This window comes from Pan troglodytes, chromosome 11 (genome assembly GCF_028858775.2).
Source record: "Pan troglodytes isolate AG18354 chromosome 11, NHGRI_mPanTro3-v2.0_pri, whole genome shotgun sequence".
In the NCBI taxonomy this organism is placed as follows: Eukaryota; Metazoa; Chordata; class Mammalia; order Primates; family Hominidae; genus Pan; species Pan troglodytes.
Genome location: NC_072409.2, coordinates 74,231,467 through 74,253,204, shown reverse-complemented (window position 1 = coordinate 74,253,204; position 21,738 = coordinate 74,231,467). Strand labels below are relative to the sequence as shown.

The 21,738-nt window shown below is 36.9% G+C and overlaps 1 protein-coding gene across 3 annotated transcripts in view; it reads left to right on the top strand.

Annotated features, from left to right (window-relative positions):
• The window catches only part of GKAP1 (G kinase anchoring protein 1), an 81,321-nt gene that overhangs the window by 27,192 nt on the left and 32,391 nt on the right, over positions 1–21,738 (top strand). For all 3 annotated transcript variants that reach the window (XM_009456681.5, NM_001246567.1, XM_063787131.1), the window contains exons 5-7: positions 2,450–2,527; positions 6,291–6,414; positions 10,734–10,756. In XM_009456681.5, the coding sequence (XP_009454956.1) occupies positions 2,450–2,527; positions 6,291–6,414; positions 10,734–10,756 (225 nt within the window). The remainder of the gene's footprint in view (positions 1–2,449; positions 2,528–6,290; positions 6,415–10,733; positions 10,757–21,738) is intronic.

Below are 21,738 nucleotides of genomic sequence, written 5' to 3'. Positions count from 1 at the left end.
TTCATTCAGTTTTTATCATGCAATTAGAATGAACTGCCTTAACATTTAAATTCTGTAAGTTAATATGAAAAATAAAAATGACATCTAACAAGACTTCCAACTTCCTAACCTGTTCTGCCCACTAACTTATTTCTGGAATATCATCAGACTATGTGACATATTAGAAATAATCTCAAATGCCCTTTCTATAATTAAATGTCATCAATAGGGATTAACATTTTAGTGGCAAATTGAAAAGCTTTGTTCAGAATAAACAAGTAGTTTTGTTACTTTTTCTTTTTTTCTTTTTCTTTTTTTGAGACGGAGTCCCACTCTGTCATCTAGTCTGGAGTGCAGTGGTGCAATCTCAGCTCACTGCAACCTCCGCCTCTGGGTTCAAGCAATACTCCTGCCTCAGCCTCCCGAGTAGCTGGAACTACAGGCATGCACCACCATGCCAGGCTGTTTTTTTTTTGTTTGTTTGTTTTGTTTTGTTTTGTTTTGTTTTGTTTGTATTTTTAGTAGAGATGGGGTTTCACCATGTTGGCCAGGCTGGTCTCAAACTCCTGACCTCAGGTGATCCGCCCACCTCGTCCTCCTAAAGTGCTGGGATTATAGGCGTGAGCCACTGTGCCGGCCTAGTTTTGTTAATTTTTCTGTTGGGATGATTACTGTCCTTTAAGTTTAGTGAAACATTTTATTATCAGTTTGCCATGAGGTTAGGTGGAGAAATTGATGGAAATTTCCTTTTACCTTATAACCGTTGAATACCCATGTACATAAGTGTATATAGTAAGACTAAAAGATTAATTTATTACTTTTTCTTGCTAATTACTAGTTTAGAGTAATTCTTCAATTCTTTTCAGTTATTCCATAAAGTATGTATAATTTACACTGGGCTTAATCTGATTTTCTAGTTCTATATAGCCTTACTTACCATTTTAATTCTAATCGTATTTTTCTGCGTTCGATTGTTTTTCTGTGTAAGCTTAATCTTTTTTTCCTCTCTTTTTATTGTATCAGCATAGGATTAGATGCTTTCAAAGGGATGACTTTGCTTAGAAATGTTTAGTTCATAGTGTCTATTAAGATTTTTCTAGTTTTTAAGGTTTCTCTTTGAAACAGATCACTTCTTTTTGGAGTTGGTTTCTAGTTTAGTTTAGATTTTTAAAAATCATTAAGTAATAGAAACAATTATGATTAACTTAGACAAAAAAACTTTTTTGAAGGATACTGAGGGATTCACAGATTTGAATTAAAAACTAAATAATTAGGTCTTGAAAAAGCTGGAAACCAAGGAATTTGGGAGTGCTCAGAGGCATGAGCTAGTAGATGTCATTTTTCGAGTGTTATCATCAGATAATTAAACCCCACCTGCTTTTTCTTTGTTCTCAAAATTTAATTCCTGGGAGGAAAAAAAAGGAATTGGATCACTTGCCCCCACCTTTTGTCATTGGTGATGATAGCTTGGGTGTTTGTGTGGTATGGTAGTGCTTAGTGTACAGAATTATGCGACTGGCTGTTCTGCTGAAACCATGGGACTTTGGAATGAAGTGCACTTATTTAAAGGAATCGAGGAAGGGATTCTGGACAGATAAAAACAAGAGATGCCCACTAAATTTATGCTTTTGTTATCCTGTACACATAGACACATACATGTACACAAATCCAGGATGTTTACCCATGTCATGTTGCAGCTATCTTATATACAGCTGCAAACCCACTCACCTTATGGCCAGTAGTGGACAACTCAAAGTCGCATCCAACTACTGCAACATTCTGTTTGGCAATTAGGAAAAGTAAGTCTTGTAGAGATTAATTGGATTGGAGGGTGGTGAAAACTGGATTTTAAAAAGTTAGGTGAGATTGATTAGTGAAAAAGAGAAACAAATATATATCACAAAGAATCATTATTAGATGACTTAAAGCAACCATATAGTTTATCATTTTGAGAGTAAAAAGATGCACTATGAACAATTATTCTGTAACACCTGGCATATGCCAGGACATTTGGCAAACTTATTTTGTACCTGTGGTTTTTTCTATATTCATGAAATGGTATATTGTGTTTAATAATGCTTATTGAGTTATTTTTTAGTATTCTTATATTTTTGAGTAATAATCACTCATAATTTTTAGTGTCCTGAACTGAATGTTGCCTTTGACATCTATTATAGTGCCAATTATTTGGTAAGTTTTTTATTAAGGTAAAAAGTAAGATTATATCATATACAATAGATAATTAACAATGAAGAGGAGAAATGGAAATCTCAAAATTGGAAGTTTGTATTTTGATGTCTTCTATAGAATATAGGCTTCCTAGTTTGGCATGGTTAGATAACTTTGGAGAATCCATATTGTTTTTTAACATATTTGCTTTCTTTTCCTCTGTATATAGTAATATGTATGGTTATTTTGCTCATGTGATGTAATGATACTGTCTGTTTATTGTGAAACTTTTTTTTTGTAGCTGACATCTGAAATGTTTGAAGCAGATCTTGAGAAGGCATTGTTACTAAGTAAACTAGAATATGAAGAGCACAAAAAGGTATTTACATACTTACTGATTTAGATATTTTAGAAGTTTAAGTGGTGAGAGGTTAAAATCAACCTACTTGAATTTTACATAAAATTTTTCTATAAAAGTTTGTCCAAAAATTCATTACCATAATAAAATATTACCAAGAAGTGTTTATAATAGGATTCCTTCTCAAGTTTTGAGATAGAACAGAAACAGTTGGAATTAAGCTTTGTCTGGTGACTTGAAATGTTAAGGAATTTCCCCACCCAAGATGAAGGGAAGAGAGAGAATAAAATTCACAACAGATGATTTTAATTTTATTTTATTTATTTTTATTATTATTTTTTCTTGGGACCGAGTCTCACTCTCTTGCCCAGGCTGGAGTGCAGTGGCATGATCTCACCTCACTGCAACCTCCGCCTCCCAGGTTCAAGCGATTCTCACGCCTCAGCCTCCTGAGTAGCTGGGACTACAGGCGTGAGCCACCACACCCAGCTAAATTTTGTTTTTTTAGTAGAGATGGGATTTCGCCATGTTGGCCAGGCTGGTCTTGAACTCCTGAGCTCTGCTGATCCACCCACCTTGGCCTCCCAAAGTGCTGGGATTACAGGTGTGAGCCACTGTGCCCTGCCGATTATTTTAATTTTAAATGAACATAAAAAATAAGTGGATTTAAAATTTTAATATGGGCTATTACAGTACAGGGGCATTTATTGAGAGACCCTCTGCCAGAGTTGCACTACAAATCAAATAAAGTAGAAGGCCATTTCTGAAATTTTGGCCTTGAAAACTCAGCATTTGTTACTGAGCTTTGATATTAGGTTGTGTGTTGAAATGCATTCTATAGCTTGTTATTGAAGGAGGATTTAAGTAAAAAGAAGTGTTGGTTTCCAGTTTCCGTATTTAAATTGTGTGAGTATTCATTACGTTAATATCATTTAACATTTTATTCCGTAACATTTATTGCGATTCTTTTTTGGTTTATAACATTTGTTCAAGCTGTGATTACTCAGTGGTTGATCATAAATGGCCTCTGGTCATCCTTAAGACTTTTTGGCCATGTCCTTGTGCATTAGTGTCTTTATCCAAAATGAAAAGAAGTGAATAATTAAAATTCACAGCAGCTACTCAGGAGGCTGAGACAGGAGGATTGCTTGAGGCCAGGAGTTTGAGACTAGCTTGGGTTAACACAGCAAGACACTGTCTCTAAATATATATTTTTTTAATTAGCTGGGCATGGTGGTGTGAGCCTGTATTCCCAGCTACTTGGGAGGCTGAGGTGGGAGAACCCCTTGAACCCAGCAGTCAGAGGATGCAGTAAGCTATGATCATCCCACTGCACTCCTCCTGCCTGGGCAAGAAAGGGAGATCCCATCTTAACAAAAAAATTCACAGCATTGATTTTGCTAGTTATTTATAGTTCAAGGGAAAAGGAAAAAAGTTGCTAATAAAGTGGGCTGTATATATTATATGTGTTTCATTTCCATATCCCTTTCTGTTACCCCAAATAACGAAGAATGAACTGTAACCATTATTGTTACATACCCATTTAGACACAAAGCAGGAAAATTACAAAAATTGATACAGCTAGTTTTACTATGATTTAATCATTTAAATGGACTGTCAGGTTACACTGGAAAAGTAATCCTGTCTTGCTCAATTAGGAGATAAAATTTATCAAATAGAATATTATACAAAGGTGACTTCTTGCTGTTAGACTTATGGATATATGTCTAGATTCTAAAGCTAGAAGGATTACCTGTATCCTTAGAGGAGAAATAGAGTAAATAGTGTTGATAAAATGTCGTACTCCCAGCCAGTGTTCTTTGCACAGTCATAGGTGTAGTACTCAAAATCATTGATTTTAGCCGACAATAATGACTAAGAGAAGGGAGGAACTTCTTTTGTATGCAATGGGTAGTTTGATGTGATTACATTGATGGGTAGTCATTGAGATAAAAGTCAATATTCAATAAAACAACTTTTAATACAATTGTTTTAGCCTAAGGATTTTTATAACAGATAACTAAAGTTTGGGATGGCATTTTCTTTTTCTTTTCTTTTCTTTTTTTTTCTTTTTTTTTTTTGAGACAGAGTTTCGCTGTTGTTGCCCAGGCTGTAGTGTAATGGCGCAATCTCGGTTCACCACAACCCCCGCCTCCCGGGTTCAAGTGATTCTCCTGCCTCAGCCTCCCGAGTAGCTGGGATTACAGGCATGTGCCACCACCCCGGCTAATTTTGTACTTTTAGTAGAGACTGGGTTTCTCCATGTTGGTCAGGCTAGTCTTGAACTCCCGACCTCAGGTGATCCGCCTGCCTCAGCCTCCCAAAGTGCTGGGATTACAGGCGTGAGCCACCGCGCCTGGCTGGGATAGCATTTTCTGTTCTATTCTGTCAGTTATTCACCAAATAATTATTGAATAGCCAAAGTGTGCCCCTTGAGTGTAGTGGAGGGAGACATAGTGTATAGTATTGAGAGATGTATGTTCTCAGTGCAGTGGAAATTCAGAATAATAGAAGGCTTTTCAGTGCCTTTGTTGGGGATGGGTTTTAGGAAAGGATTCTTTAAAGAGTCTTATTACATGTGTTAGAAGTTCATGAGGTAGACAAGAGGAAAGTAGGCATTCTGAAGGAAGGAGTGGCAAGTATATAAGATGTGTACATGTGAAAGAATATAGCATATTTGAAAAACTGTCATTTAAGGACCTAGAACTTCTGGAGATACAGCCAGAAGGATAGGACATAAATTTCTTCATGTACTAGGCAAGGAGATTGGGTTTTATACATCAATTGGCAGAAAGCTGTTTAATCATTTTAACTTTTAGATTGATTTTGGGTTTTCATTTTAGAAACTCGTGTAGCAGCGTAGAAGATGGATTGAGGAGCTAAAATTGGAGACTGTTGCAGTATCCAAGCAAAAGGGAGATGGGGGAATGACAGAATGTACAAAGAACAGAGAATGAATTTAAGATATCTTCAGGAGATAAGTTAAACAAGACCTAGTAGTTAATTGGCTGTAAGGTGTGTAGGAGAGTAGGCAAGGATACTCTGAGGTTTCCAACTTAGACAGATGTGCAGATGGTGGTGGCATAACAAGGTACTTCATAAAGGATTGAGTGGGGAAGGCAGGGTAGTGAGATGGAAAGATAGAATACATTTCGTGTGGAGATGCTTATTGAACATTCCAGTTCAGTTGTCTGTCTATACAGAAATAATTAGTTTATTGGTAGAACTTTAAACTTTGAGATTGAAGAGCAGTGGGTATAAAGCATTAAAAAAATAGGTTAAGAGTGGGATAATGTGAACAACCGCTACGCTTTTGAGAAGGTTGAGAAAAGAAGCCAGCAAAGGAAACTTAGCAGTAGTCAGAAATGTATTAAGAAAACCAAGAGATGCTTGAAAAAAATAATGTGTTTTGGATATGGCAATAAAGAGGAGATTGACCTTAATTTTAGTATCAGAGACCAGCAGAAGCCAGATTTCAGTGGGATGAGGCAGGAAATTGCTGATTATTGTCTTAAATTTGGTCTTGAAAGGTAGAAGGTAGCAATGAGGAGGGGGTTATAGGCCAAGGTATGACTTTTTTTGTTTTCATTTTAATGTTTAAGATGTAAGGGATTGAGTAAATGAATAAAGAGGTATCTCTTTATACAATTTGGCTACCCTAAATTTTGGTTTTTTATTTGCCTTTTATCTTTAAAAAATAAACTTTAAGAAACATATTACCTATTGGTGAGTTTATTTTACAGTTTGTAAACTGAACTTAATTGTTGTTGGTAATTCTTTTTAGGAGTATGAAGATGCTGAAAATACTTCAACTCAGTCCAAAGTTATGAATAAAAAAGATAAAAGAAAGAATCATCAGGGAAAAGACAGACCTCTCACAGTATCACTAAAAGATTTTCATTCGGAAGGTAATGTATATACAGTGCTATTATGCTAAAAGAACTATTCTACATCTGTTTTATACTTCAGTTGTAAATGTCTTTCTAATTTTTAAACAATAAGTAAAAGTTATTCATGTATCATGTAGAATGTAAAAAATGTAAACCTTTGTCTTAGTTCGTTTTGTACTGCTGTAACAGAGTACCTGAGAATGGGTCATTTATAATGAATGGAAGTTTATTGGCTCACAGTTCTGGAAGCTGGGAAGTCCAATATCAAGATGCCAGCATCTGGTGAGGGCCTTCTTGACGAGTCATCACATGGCAAGAGTGAGAGCAAAAGGGGGCCAAATTTGCCCTTTTATAACCAATCCCACCTGTGAGGGTGGAGCTCTGATAGCCTAATTACCTGTTGAAGATCCTACCTCTTAATATTGTTACAATGGCAGTTAAATTCTTCTTTTTTTTTTCTTTTTTTAGATGGAGTCTCACTCTGTAGCCCAAGCTGGAGTGCAGTGGTGCAGTCATGGCTCACTGTAACCTCCGCCTCCATGACTCAAGCAATTCTTATGCCTCAGTCTCCCGAGTAGCTAGGACTACAGGCCTATGCCACCATGCCCAACTAGTCTTTTGTATTTTTTAGTAGAGACAGGGTTTCACCATCTTGCCCAGGGTGGTCTCAAATTCCTGAGCTCAGGAGATCTGCCCGCCTTGGCCTCCCAAACTGCTGGGATTACAGGTGTGAGCCACCACACCTGGTGGTGATTAAATTTCAACATGAGTTTTGGAAGGGACAAAACTGTTTGGAAATAAACTAAAACCATTTGGGGTTTTAAAGTAATTTAAAATCAGTCATTAAAACCCCATAAAACTTTAGTAAGAATTTATCTTTTTGTATTTTTGAGTTTGTCTCTTTCCTAAAACTTACTGAAAATAAAAACTGACATTTGTAGTTTGAGTCATCTTTGAAACATATTATTTTCCTTATACATAAACTGATTTGGCTTACAGTAGACCAGGAATAGTATTTTCATATTTCAGCCATTGTTGGTCAACCTCTTCAAGTTATCTGGAACTGCATCTTAGAAAATTAAAATACAAATTTTAGAATGAGACTTATTACCAGAAAAGTGTTTATAGTATCATTTGTATTTTTTATCAAATGGAGAAGACAGAAGGAATTTTACTATCCACTAAACTTTTGAAGATAAACTGCAAAGCACATTATATTTAATGTGGGAAATGTTAAACCATACTTAGCCTGTGCTGTACAGTATGGTAGCTACTATTCATGTGTGGCAATTTAATAAAAATTAAAATGAAAATGTAGTTTCTTAATTGCATTAGCCATATTTCAGGTGCTCAGTCACATATGACTAGTGGCTTCCATGTTAGTCCAGCTATAGAACATTACTAGCATCACAGAAAATTTTATTGAACAGCGCTGTGTCTATACCCGTCAGAATAGTTGCTCACCGTATGAACAGCTATTTGTTCATTGACAGAGCATTTTATTTGACTCATATGAATTCAGCCTTAGTACATTGGGCATTGTTCTGTGAGGATAAATATTACCATAGCAATAATTTCAAAAAGAAAAAAACCCAAATACTGCTTTCAGAAATAAGCCTTTCTTTGAAAATCAGAGAATATATTTAGAAGATTATATTGTTTTCCTTTGAGGATCAAGGAAGTTTTTCCCTGTAGGCTGCCAGTGATTAAGTTGCTTTGTTTTGGGGTTAAAAGAACAAATACATATTAAAATTTCCAAGTTTTGGTCGGGCGTGGTGGCTCACGCCTGTAATCCTAGCACTTTGCAGGGACAAGGCAGGTGGATCCATTTCAGGTCAGGAGTTCGAGCCCAGCCTGGCCAACATGGTGAAACCCTGTCTCTACTAAAAATACAGAGAGTAGGTGGGCGTGTGGTGGCGTGTGCCTGTAATCCCAGCTACTCCAGAGGCTGAGGCAGGAGAATCTATTGAACCGGGGAGGTGGAGGTTGTAGTGAGCCAAGGTTGTGCCACTGGACTCCAGCCTGGGACAACAGAGTGAGACTTCATCGTTTAAAAAAAAAAAAAAAAAAAAAAAAGGCTGGGCGCGTTGGCTCACGCCTGCAATTCCAGCACTTTGGGAGGCTGAGGCAGGTGGATCACCTAAGGTCAGGAGTTTGAGACCAGCCTGGCCAACATGGTGAAACCCCATCTCTACTAAATACAAAAAATTAGCTGGGCGTAGTGGTGCATGCCTGTAATCCCAGCTACTCAGGAGGCTGAGGCAGGAGAATTGCTTGAACCCAAAAGGTGGAGGTTGCAGTGAGCCAAGATTGCGCCATTGCACTCCAGCCTGGGCAACAAGAGCGAAACTCCATCTATCTCAAAAAAAAAAAAAAAATCCAAGTTTAGTAAAAAAGATTTCACCTAAGAAATCTATTTTGGGCTGGATGCAGTGGACCATACCTTTAATCCCAGTGCTTTGGGAGGCCAAGGCAGGAGATCACTTGAGGCTAGGAGCCAGAGGCTAGCTATAGTGAACTATGATCATGCCAGTGTACTCTAGCCTAGGCAACAGAGTGAGATCTTGTCTCTTAAAAAAAAAAGAAAGAAGTGGCTGGGCACAGTGGCTCACGCCTGTAATCCCAGCACTTTGGGAGGCCGAGGTGGGCGGATCACGAGGTTAGGAGATCAAGACCACCCTGGCTAACACAGTGAAACCGATCTTTACTAAAAATACAAAAAATTAGCTGGGCATGGTGGCACGCACCTGTAGTCCCAACTACTCGGGAGGCTGAGGCAGGAGAATCGTTTGAACCCGGGAGGCAGAGGTTGCAGTGAGCTGAGATCGTACCGCTGCACTCCAGCCTGGGCGACAGGGTGAGACTCCATCTCAAAAAAAAAAAAAGAAGAAGAAATACATTTTATTAAAAACTAGGCAGAAACATGGAAAGAATGCTTTCTAAAACTCCTGTTTTCCACATTTGATTTCTTAAATGGTATGTAAATTTGAGAAAAACATCAGTATGTTATTAAAGAGAACCTACACAGCTTTTGCAAGTCATGATTAACACAGTTGAGGTTCTTCCTTAGGTTCTGGCATCACTGTATGCTAAATAGAACATGCTAGAAGAGTGACTGTCTAATTTACCAAGATTTGGTAGTTTGATCTAAAGTTGGTGATTTTGGCATTTACTGTGTTTATGGACACTATTCTGATCAAGAAATTCTTTAGAGAACTGGACCAGCTTTTAGATTCTCAGTCATAAGAAAGTTATATTATTTTTAGTCCTTGAGAATAGAAAATTTCTGCTGTACACAAGAAGCATTGTTAAGTATTAGATATCCTGATCATCTCTACTTTAAATAAGAATACTTGCTCACTATTTGTACTTTATTTAGAGACAGAGTTTTGCTCTGTCGCCCAGGTTGGAGTGCAGTAGCATGATCCTGGCTCTCTGCAGCTTCCGCCTCCTGGATTCAAGCAATTTTCATGCCTCAGCCTCCCAAGTAATTGGGATTACAAGTGTGTACCACCATGCCTGGCTAGTTTTTTTATTTTTAGTAGAGATGGGGTTTCACCATGTTGGCCAGTCTAGTCTCAAACTCCTGGCCTCAGGTGATCTGCCCGCCTGGCCTCCCAAAGTGCTGGGATTACAGGTGTGAGCCATAGCCCCTGGCCTTATTTGTACTTTAGATTCCCTTATGCTTTCCTCATTCTGCTCTTGATAATTCCTTTCCAGAAATGCTGTGTTGTTTCTAGGCCAATAATTTGTTTCATCTAGATGTATTTGTTATGGGTTATTTTTTGTGTTAATTCTATAAATATATATCAATTTTTAGGTTTTTTAATAGTGCTATTAAATCACCTTGATATATGCTTTTAAAATAAAATAGCTAGTAGTTTTAAAGGACATAAATTACTATTCTACCTTTTCATTACACAAAAGCAGTAATCTGAACATTTTTTGTAGTTATAGTAACCTGTGATTTGATTTTGGACATATTTGTGTCCCCTTGACTTGCTCCCCCCACCTCCCAAATTATGTGGAACCAAAAAACTAGATCATGTGGAACTCATATGCTTAAAATGCAATAATATCCCTTGATATGGGTGGGATTTACTAGGATAAGACGTTCCTTAAGCTGAGTAAATTAGTAATTATATACTGAATTTTAACATCTTAAACCTAGAAAAGTAAGTAAATCAGATGAGAATCCTAGAAAACTCTTAAATGATTTCTATAACTCATAGGAGATAATTTTGAAATTCTTTCAGTTTCTTTTTTTTTTTTTTTTACATTTTTGTATGTTAAATTCCTTCAATAAAGTTTCATCTTTGTTTCTTTTTCATTTACAGATCACATTAGTAAAAAGACTGAGGTAAGTCTTATTGTAGCCATCTTGTAGAAAACACTGATGATTTTAAGAATAATACTTAAATACTTAGCAGTAAGTCTTTTTTGAGACATAATCATTTAAAGGACAACCCATAGGTTTGTCTTGAGTGAACCCAGTCATGTTTCTGCCATTAGATAAGGATGTAAAATGCATTGTTGTAGAATAAAAATAAGATTATTTGCATGAAGCATAATATCATTTGGCTTTATCATCCTAATTTGTATATATATGTGTATGAGCCAAAGGTTACTTTGTGTGTGCCAAGCTTAAAATCTCAGAGAAAAGTGGTTTAATCTCTCACTCTATATTTTAATCTTTATTAAAAACTTATCCTGAGAAGATGTCTCATATTATTTTGGAATTATGGAAGTTTGAAATAAACTGTGATTCTTTAGATATACTCATGGGTAAAAGTAACCTGATTATATACTTCTCTTACCATTCACTGTTAGTGTAGCCTACACTTCCTGGTGTTGGGGATTTGGGGTTTTTTGTTTCTGTTATTTAAATACTATAGTATAGCCTCTCCAAATCTTTTAGTTGGGAGATTGTGCTATTAAAAAAATGCTCTAACATTGAGGAAGATACTAATGAAATTTTAAAATTATTTTTATCTTTTAAGGTAATAATTTCAAAGTTTTATTCTTCTATTATATATGTGTTCTTATTAGGCATTCCGTTGTTTAATTTTTTATGGTCAGATGGTCCTCGATTTCACTTTAGAATATATATGTGTGTGTGTGTATATATATATGTGTATATATATACACATATACACGTGTATATGTGTATATATGTATATATATGTGTATGTATATGTGCGTGTGTGTGTGTATATATATATGGCTTCTGACCATTTTTTTGTTTGTTTCAAACATTTGCTTGACAGGCTAGGAAAACGAAATCTATCTCTTAAAAAAAATCACATCTAAATAATTTTGTGATTATATTAATAATTTAGTTCCTAACTATGCATGCAAACACAGAATTGATTTGTTGTTGAAACAGATGGTCAATTTTTTTTAAAGTTATTTGCAAACCATTGTCATCATTTTTTAGATTAAAATTTAAATGACTACATATATAGACTGAATATTAATTCCATGTTTGAAAGTGGAAAACATACTTTTGAACTGATTCCAATTTATTTTTGTCCATTGATTTATTTGGGGGATAGTGTTATACAAATAAGAAAGCAGATACACATGGTGTACCTGCTCCTAAGACAACTCTATAAACTGATGCTTGCGTTTTCTTCTTTCCTGATTTGAAAGAAGACAAAAAATGCAAACTGACAAGATCCTACCTATTTAATATATTAAAGATGAGTTGTATTTAAACAAGCTTCTGTATGTAGAATAATATATCTTGTCTTTCGTTATAATTTTAGAGCTGTGTTCTGTCTTGTTAAATAATCTGATATATAATAAAATTCATTTTGAAGATTTCTAATGATTAAGTTCCACATTTGTAAATACAGTCTAATTATGATTTATTTCCCTTACAACTATATTAAGAATTTGGTTATAAGAATATGTAATTCACGTTATCTTTATTTTTGTTTTTGTTTTTTAACTTTTAAAGTTCAGGGGTACATGTGTAGGTTTATTATATAGGTAAATTTTGGTCACGGTGGTTTGTTATACAGATTATTTTATCACCCAGGTATTAAGCCTAGTACCCATTAGTTATTTTTCTTGATCCTCTCCCTCCTTCCACCCTTCACCCTCTGGTAAGCCCCAGTGTGTCTTGTTCCCCTCTGTGTGTCCATGTGTTCTCATTATTTAGTTCCCACTTAAAGTGAGAACATGCAGTATTTGGTTTTTGTTTCTGCATTAGTTTGTTAAGGATAATGGCATCCAGCTCTATCCATGTCCCTGCAGAGGACACAGTCTCATTCTTTTTTATGGCTGCATAGTATTCCATGCTGCATATGTACCACGTTTTCTTTATCCAGTCTACCATTGATGGGCATTTAGGTTGATTCCATGTCTGCTATTGTGAACAGTGCTTCAGTGAACATATGTGTGCATGTGTATTTATAATAGAACCATTTATATTCCTCTGGGTATATACCCAGTAATGGGATTGCTGGATCAAATGGTATTTCTGTTTTTAGTTCTTTGAGGAATCGCCACACTGCTTTCCACAGTGGTTGAACTAATTTACATTCCCACCAACAGTGGATAAGCATTTCTTTCTCTCTGTGACCCTGCCAGTATCTGTTATTTTTTGACTTTTTAGTAATAGCCATTCTGACTGGTGTACCTTTTGATACTTGTTAAAAGTATGCCGAAATTATGTTCCATTTCCATTAGAGGCATTACTTTCTGGGACTTAAATATTTAAATGTTACAACGGTTATACCACTGATCTAGAAATTTAGAAGATCTTTTTTTCCACAGAGAATCCAAAAAAGCCTAAAGAAAATTCCAATTTGAACTCTCAAACAAAATGTTATTTGCTCCTACAAATGTACTAGTTTTGTTAACATCGTATGCTGAATGATTAACTTAATTCATTCCATCTTTAATATATTACTTAGGCCAAGGGATTTTTTTTTCATGGCTACTCTTAAGTTCCTAACATCTGTGGCAAATAATATTCTTCTTACCTACCTCCCCTTAAATCAGATATTTATTGGATAACATTCAGAAGGGAAAATATTTTACTTTATTGATGGGTGATGAGGTGTACTTGAACTGCATATATATTCTTGATGCTAGCTAAACTTGTTCTCAGGTTAATTTCATTATTTCTTTTTTCTTCTGTCTAGAGTAGGTGCTTGTACATACCTCTTTATAAAATCTCAACAAATCATGCCTTTTCAGGAGTTTTATTTGATTCTTAGTCTTTTTTCTTCTGTTGGACTGAAGTTGTTTTGTTTTTTAATATGTTGCTTTTTAAATGCCAGAACTGTTAGGAAGGGTATCTCATAGATACTCATTTCTCTCTAGTCCCAATTTTATCTGGCCTTCCAAACTCCAGTCCTTCTAGTATGGTTTTAGTTTTAAAAATCTTAGTGATCATCATATGTCTTGAAGTCTAAATGATCCAGTCTTCAATATGCTTGAATGCACTATCATTGGAGGAGTACCCAAGAAACTGTAACAGTGGTTGTCAAAGGTGGCAGTGGGGGAGATATCGGACAGAGGGATAGGAGAAATAGCCTGCCTGCTTTTTACAGTATGAGCTTCTGAATTTTCTATCATGTCCATGTACTACTTATGTAAAAATTATATTAAAAATAAAAAGGACTGTGTGAAGAAAGGAACCAGGGAACAAACCCAGTCCTATCTGTCTCTACAACCTACTTCCTTCTTATAGCACTGTGCTTTAGCACTATGCTCCACATGTCTACCTTTAGCTGATTATGAGCGTGGACAAATAATTTATTCACTTTAGGCCCTAGTTATATTATGAAAAGTAATGTTGGATCTGTTGATTTCTAAAATTATGATAAATGATCAGAGTGCAATTGAAATAAAGAACAAAGAAAAATACGCTAAAAAAATGAACCCTATTGTTAATGCTACCAACACACAGGAGTGTACCAGTAATCAAATTAGACTATTAATTTTATTTTTCTTTCTGAGATGGAGTCTCGCTATCTTGCCAAGCTGGAATGCAGTGGTGCAACCTCCACCTCCCGGGTTCAAGCGATTCTCGTGCCTCAGTCTCCTGAGTAGCTGGGGTCTACAGATGTGCACCACCATGCCCAGCTAATTTTTGTATTTTTAATAGAGGTGGGGTTTCACCATGTTGGCCAGGATGGTCTCTATCTCTTGACCTCGTGATCCACCTGCCTCGGCCTCCCAAAGTGGGATTAGAGGTGTGAGCCACTGCACCTGGCCTAAATTTTTTATTTTGTTTCTTTTCTTTTTTTTAGGTTATTAAATTTTAAAAGCAAATAAATTTAATCTAGCTTTAAATAAATCTCACCTAGAATCTGGTTTTACCTAAAGATTCAACCTATTTTCTATTCTTCTCAGTGTGTTGAGCTCATTCTTGTTACTAAGCCTTTCCTTGTTTGTATGTGTTACATTTGTTAGCTCTCTTTAGTTGTAAGCAACAGGAGCCCAACTCAATCCAGCATAAACAAAACAGAGACAGTTATTTGGTTAATGTAACCACATCATGGAAGAATAGGGGGAGAGTTGACCTCATAGTTGACTGGATCCAGGCATTTAGACAGCTTTAGGACTCTCCATTTCACTCCCTACTCTCAGCTGCTATCTGTTCCTTCACTTCAGGCGAGATCACATGATGACTTGGGGATCTCGGGGTTATAGCTTTACAGAATTTCTTATAAACTGTTAATTAGCTTTTGAGATTTGATAGATTCATTTCTTTTTTTTTTCTTTTCTTTTCTCTCTCTTTTTTTTTTTTTTTTTTTTTGAGACAGAGTCTCTCTGTGTTCTCCTGGCTGGAGTGCAGTGGCGCGATCTTGGCTCACTGCAACCTCTGCTTCCTGGGTTCAAGCGATTCTTGTGCCTCAGCTCCCCGAGTAGCTGGGATTACAGGCGCCCACCACCACGCCCAGTTAATTTTTTATTTTTATTAGAGACGGGGTTTCACTGGGTTGCTCAGGCTGGTCTCAAACTCCTGGCCTCAAGTGATCTACCGGCCTTGGCCTCCCATAGTGTTGGGATTTCAGGAGTGAGCCACTGTGCCCAACTCAAGTTGTTTTCTTTCAAAAAAAATTTTTTTTTCCTTTTTAACATCTGCCAAGGCTCTGTCATCCATCAAGTTGTTTTCTTGAGGAGTTGAGGGAGGCAAGAATATTTCCTAGATGGTGTGATATATTTCCTATCATATCACATCGGGGTCATAGAATATGAGGTTATTTTTATGATGTTAAATTGATTACTGTTTCTAAAACCATTCTCCAATAAAAGGAACCAGGACTCGTTGGAGAAATGGCTGTATCTAGGGCGATGACAGGGAATATACAAGACGAGCCCAGAGCCAGGCATGGTGGCTGGCGCCTGTAATGCCAGCTACTTCAGAGGCTGAGGTGAGAGGAATGCTTGAGGCCAGGAGATCCAGACCAGCCTAGGCAACATAGTGTGATCCCATCTCTAAAAATTTTCATAAACAAAATTAGCAGGCTCGGTGGTGCACACCTGTAGTCCCAGCTACTCTGGATGCTGAGGCAGGAAGATCATTTGAGCTCAGGAATTCCAGGATGAGCTATGATAGCACCACTGCACTCTAGCATGGGCGACAGAGTGAGACTTCGTCTCTTAAAAAAAAAAAAAAAGAAGGGGCCGGGCGCGGTGGGTCACCCCTGTAATCCCAGCACTTTGGGAAGCTGAGGTGGGCGGATCACGAGGTCAAGAGATCGAGACCGTCCTGGCCAACATGGTGAAATCCTGTCTCTACTAAAAATACAAAAATTATCTGGGTGTGGTGGCATGCACCTGTAGTCCCAGCTACTCAGGAGCTGAGGCAGGAGAATTGCCTGAACCCGGGAGGTGGAGGTTGCAGTGAGTCGAGATCGCACTGCTGCACTCCAACCTGGCAACAGAGCCAGCCTCTGTCTCAAAAAAAAAAAAAAAAAAAAGGTTTTCTGTTTACTCTGTTGATAGTTTCTTTTGCTGTGCCGAAGCTTTTTAGTTTAACTAGGTCCCGTTTGTCAGTTTTTGTTTTTGCTACAATTGGCTTTTTTTTTTTTTTTTGAGACAGGGTCTTGCTCTGTCACCCAGGCTGGAGTGCAATGGCACGGTCTCAGCTTACTGCAACCTCTGCCTCCCAGGCTCAAGCAATCCTCCCACCACAGCAGCTGGGACTACAGGCACATGCCACCACTCCCAGCTAGTTTTTTGTATTTTTGGTAGAGACAAGGTTTTGCCATGTTGTCCAGGCTGGTCTTGAACTCCGGGGCTCAAGTGATCCACCTACCTTGACCTCCCAAAGTGCTGGGACTACAGGCGTGAGCCACCGTGCCTGACCTGCAATTGCTTTTGAGGAGTTGGTCATAAACTCTTTCCCAAGGCCAGTGTCCCCATTGGTATTTCCTAGGTTTTATTCTAGGATTCTTGTAGTTTTAGGTCTTACATTTAAGTCTTAAATCCATCTTGAGTTAATGTAAAGTAGGTATAGACCAGGCACAGTGGCTCATGCCTGTAATCCCAGCACTTTGGGAGGCCGAGGCGGGTGGATCACTTGAGGCCAGGAGGTCAGAGACCAGCCTGGCCAATGTGGTAAAACCCCGTCTCTACTAAAGATAGAAAAATTAGCCGGGTGTGATGGCACGTGCCTAGAGCAAAACTGTCTACAAAATAATAATAGTAATAATAAAGTAGGAATAAGGTGATGTTAACAAATATGATTTTTGTTAGGTATGATGATGATAATATGGTTAAATTGGACAATTTTTTATAGCTGCATGTGAAAGAATTTCGAGATGAACTATCATAATAACTGTACTTTATTATAAAATACCTAGGCCCAAAAAGGAGGGCTAAATGTAGAAAATCCTTAAATCTAAATGTAGAGTATATGGATGAAAATTTTCATAATAAAAAGATAAGAAACCAAACAAAATGAAATTATATTATTTAGTGATGCATCTGTAAAACAACAAAAACATGGAAATGATCAACACTAAGTTGAGGTAATGGTTACCTTGTCGAGGCACGAAGATGAGACTAAGGGAAGAGTATATAGATGGGCCATAAGGTCTGTAGGTAATATTCTAGTTTTTAAGTGGAATGGTGTGGGATCAAGTGTGTTTTTTTTTTAAACAGCTGTATTGAGTTATAATTTAAATACTATAAAATTCACCCATTGCAAGTATATAATTCACTCATAGTTGTGCAGCCATAAACACAGTCTAGTTTTGGAACATTTCCATAATCTCAGAAAATTCCCTCATAGCCATTTGTAGTCAATCCCTACTCCCACCTTCAGCCCCTGGCAACCACTGATCTACTTTCTGTCTCTAGAGATTTGCAGTTTCTTGTAACCTATAATGGACTCATAGAATGTATAGTCTTTGTGTTTGGCTTCTTTCACTTAGCATAATGTTTTTGAGGTATATCCGTGTTGTAGCATGTGGCAGTAGTTAATTCAGCTGTATCACTGAATAGTATTTCATTGTATAAATGTTGTTTATTCACCAGGTTATAGGCTTGCTATGCACATTTGACGTATGTCTTTGTGTGGATATGTTTTAATTTCACTTAGGTGGTTACTTAGGAGTGAAATTGCTGGGTTGTATGGTGAATTTATGTCTAACTTTTAAAGAGTCTGTCAAATTGTTTTTCAAAATGACTACCATTTTTCACTCCCACCAGCAATATATGAGAGTTCTAGCTCCTATGCATCCTTGCCAACGCTTGATATTATCTCTTGTTTTGATTATAGCCATTCTAGTGGGTATGTAATGTATTTCATTGTAGTTTTAATTTGCATGTTCCTAATAACTGGTGATTTCAGACATCTTTTCATATGCTTATCAGCCATTCTTATATCTTCTGGAAATATCTATTCAAATTTTTTGCTCATTTTTGTGTATTTTCTTATTGATTTGTATGATTTCTTTATATGTCTGAAAACAAGTCCTCTATCAGATACATGATTTGCAAATACTTTCTTCCAGGCTATGCCTTGCCTTTTCTTTTTAATTTTTTATTGATACAAAATAGATGTACATATTTTGGGGATGTCTTTTTGGTTTTTTAATTGTGTCTTTTGAAGCACAAAAGTTTTAAATTGTTATCAAGTCTAGTTTGTGACTTTATGGATTGTACTTTTGGTGTTCATTAAATAAATCTTTGCCTAACACAAGTCATGATGATTTATTCTAGAGGCTTTATAGTTTTAGTTCTTCCTTTAAGAGTCTGTGATCCATATTTTGAGTTAATTTTTGTGAATTGTGGCATATGCATAGACACTTCTCCCAGCACAACACTCTTATATCCTTAATAAAATACCTTGACACCTTTTTAAAAAGTAAATTTGATCATAAATATGAAGGCTCATATCTAGATTCTCAATTCTGTTCCATTGATCTGTATGTCTATACTTACATAAGCACCATACTGTCTTATTCATTGTGTGCTTGGTACCAAATAGGTGTGCAGAATTTGAATTAAACTGAAATTGAATTGGCTAGACTTATTATGTTAAATATTTTATGTTCTTACATTTGCCATATTTTAATCTTTTTTTCTGGTGTGTGTGGGATGTAGTAGTTGATTTATTTTTGCTTTTCTCCCCCCTATAGTTTGTTATCAGTATCTTTTGAAAAAAATCCCATCTCTAGATCAAGAAGAAACTTTGTGCCTCACTCAAAAATACTTAAGGGACAGAATGCCCTTTGTGATAGGCATGATGTGATGGTAATGGGAGCAACTATCAACAAGCAGCGACATTGGCTAGAATTATAATTATAATTATGATCTCTAGTGATATGAAATCCAGAGGCTGATTAGTTGCTAGCAGTATGTTATTCTTTCCACAGAAGCTCAGCAGTGGTTTTTAGCATTTCTGTATTTATTGCTGTAAAATAAAATCTTACAAGAATATACTGGAACTATTTTATGAAGCAGTAATTTTAGAGTTATGCCTGTATCCCTTAGCAATCGCACATGGATTCTTAAGGCCATAATTACTTGGGGGGGAAATAATACTTGCTCATCAACTTCTCATGATGTTTATGAAATTCAAATAAGGTAATGTTTGTTTAAGTGCTTTGCAAGATATAAAGTGTTGCACAACCATTTTTAATGTCATTCATATAGTAAGCACTGGTATACAAATAAATTTTTTTCAAACACTTTACTTTCTAAGATAATGTGAAGTGAAAAGTATGAGTAATTATTGAACCTTGGGGTCGTTTGCCCACAGATACAATTGTGAATAGCTGTAGTTCAAGAATGTGGGGACAGGCATGGTGGCTCACACCTATAATCCTAGCACTTTGGGAGGCTGAGGCGGGTGGATCACCTGAGGTCAGGAGTTTGAGACCCACTGGCCAACATGGTGAAACCCCATCTCTGCTAAACAGACAAACAAACAAACAAACAAAAAATTAGCCAGGAGTGGTGGCATGTGCCTGTAATCCCAGCTATTTGGGAGGCTGAGGCACAAGAATCGCTTGAACCTAAAGGGGTGAGGGTTGTAGTGAGCCGAGATCGGGCCACTGCACTCCAGCCTGGGTGAGAGTGAGACTGTCTCAAAAAAAAGAGAATGTGGGACATAGGTGAAACCAATGAGTGAGAGGAATGTTTTCTTCAGTCTCTGTCTTCATAACAGGATGTTGAAGAGGAAATGCTCCTTTTCTTGGAGAATGTAAAATTTCTAATATATAATTGGATAGACAGTGATAAAAATCTTATCTTTTAAAAATCTTCTGTTGGCCTGTGGAATTTATATAAAAATTATTTTAAAATGTAATGTAACGCCGGACGCAGTGTCTCATCCCTGTAATCCCAGCACTTTGGGAGGCTGAGGCGGACAGATCACCTGAGGTCAGCAGTTCGAGACGAGCCTGGCCAGCATGGTGAAACCCCGTCTCTACTAAAATACTAAATTACCCGGGCGTGGTGGCACATGCCTTTAATCCCAGCTACTCAGGAGGCTGAGGTGGGAGAATTGCTTGAACCTGGCCTGGGAGGAAGAGGTTGCAGTGAGCCGAGATCTTGCCATTGCACTCCGCCTGGGCAACAAGAGTGAAACTCCGTCTCAAAAAAAAAAAGCAGTGTAAACGATTGAGCAACATAAAACTATAATAATCAAGACAATCTGGTACTGGCATAAGAGTAGACATTTACAGATTGATAGAATAGGATTAAGAGTTCAGAAACAAACTATGGATTTTGGACAAGAGTCCCAACGCAGTTAAAAGGGCAAAAGAATAATCTTCTCAACACGTGATGCTGGATATTGTCATGCAGAAGAGTGAATTTCGACCCTTCACACCGTGTACAAAAATTAACTCAAAATGGATTACAGAACTAAACACATGAGCTAAATCTGTAAAACTTTTAGAAGAAAATATAGGAGTAAATTTTTGAGTTAAGCAGTAGTTTCTTGGATAAAATTGGACTTCATCAAATTTAAAAACTTCTGTGATACAAAGAATACCATCAAGAATATGCCAAGACAAGCCATGAAATGGTAGTAAATGTTTGTAAATCATATTCAATAAGATATAGACATTTAGAATATATAAAGAACTGTTACAACTCAAAAAAACAAGTAACCCAGTTAAAAAATGGGCAAAGGATCTGAGAAGACATTTCTCCAAAAAGATATACAAATCTTCAATAAGCACACAAAAGGGATGTTCAGCACCATTCGCTGTCAGGGAAATGCGACTGAAAACCGCAATGAGATAGCACTTCACACCCGGTGGCTATCATGAAAAAGGCAGATAACAACAAGTGTTGATGAGAATGTGGAGAAATTGCAACCCACTTGACTGCTGATGGAATTGTAAAATGATGGGCTGCTTTGGAAAATTATCTAGCGATACCTCAAAAGGTTAAACATAGAGTCACCAGCAGTTCTACTCTTAGGTATATACCCAAGAGAATTGAAAATACGTCCACACAAAATCTTGTGCATGAATATTATAGAAGCACAATTCATAATAGCCAAAAAGTAGCAACAACCCGAATGTCTATCAACCAACAAATGGAGAAATAAAATGTAGAATGGGATATTTGGCAATAAAAAGGAATGAAGTGCTGATACAAGCCATATATGGATGAATCTTGAAAATATTTTGCTAAGTCAGAGAAGCCAGTCAAAAGTTCACATATTGGATTATTCTGTATATACAAAATGTCCATAATAGGCAAATCTATAGAGACAGTAAATAGATTAGTGTTGCCTGGGGCGGGTGGCAGGTATTAGGAGGAAATGGGGAGTGACGGCTAATGGGTACAGTTTCTTTTTGGGGTGATGGAATTGTTATATAGTTGATTGGGGTGATGGTTGTACAACTCTGT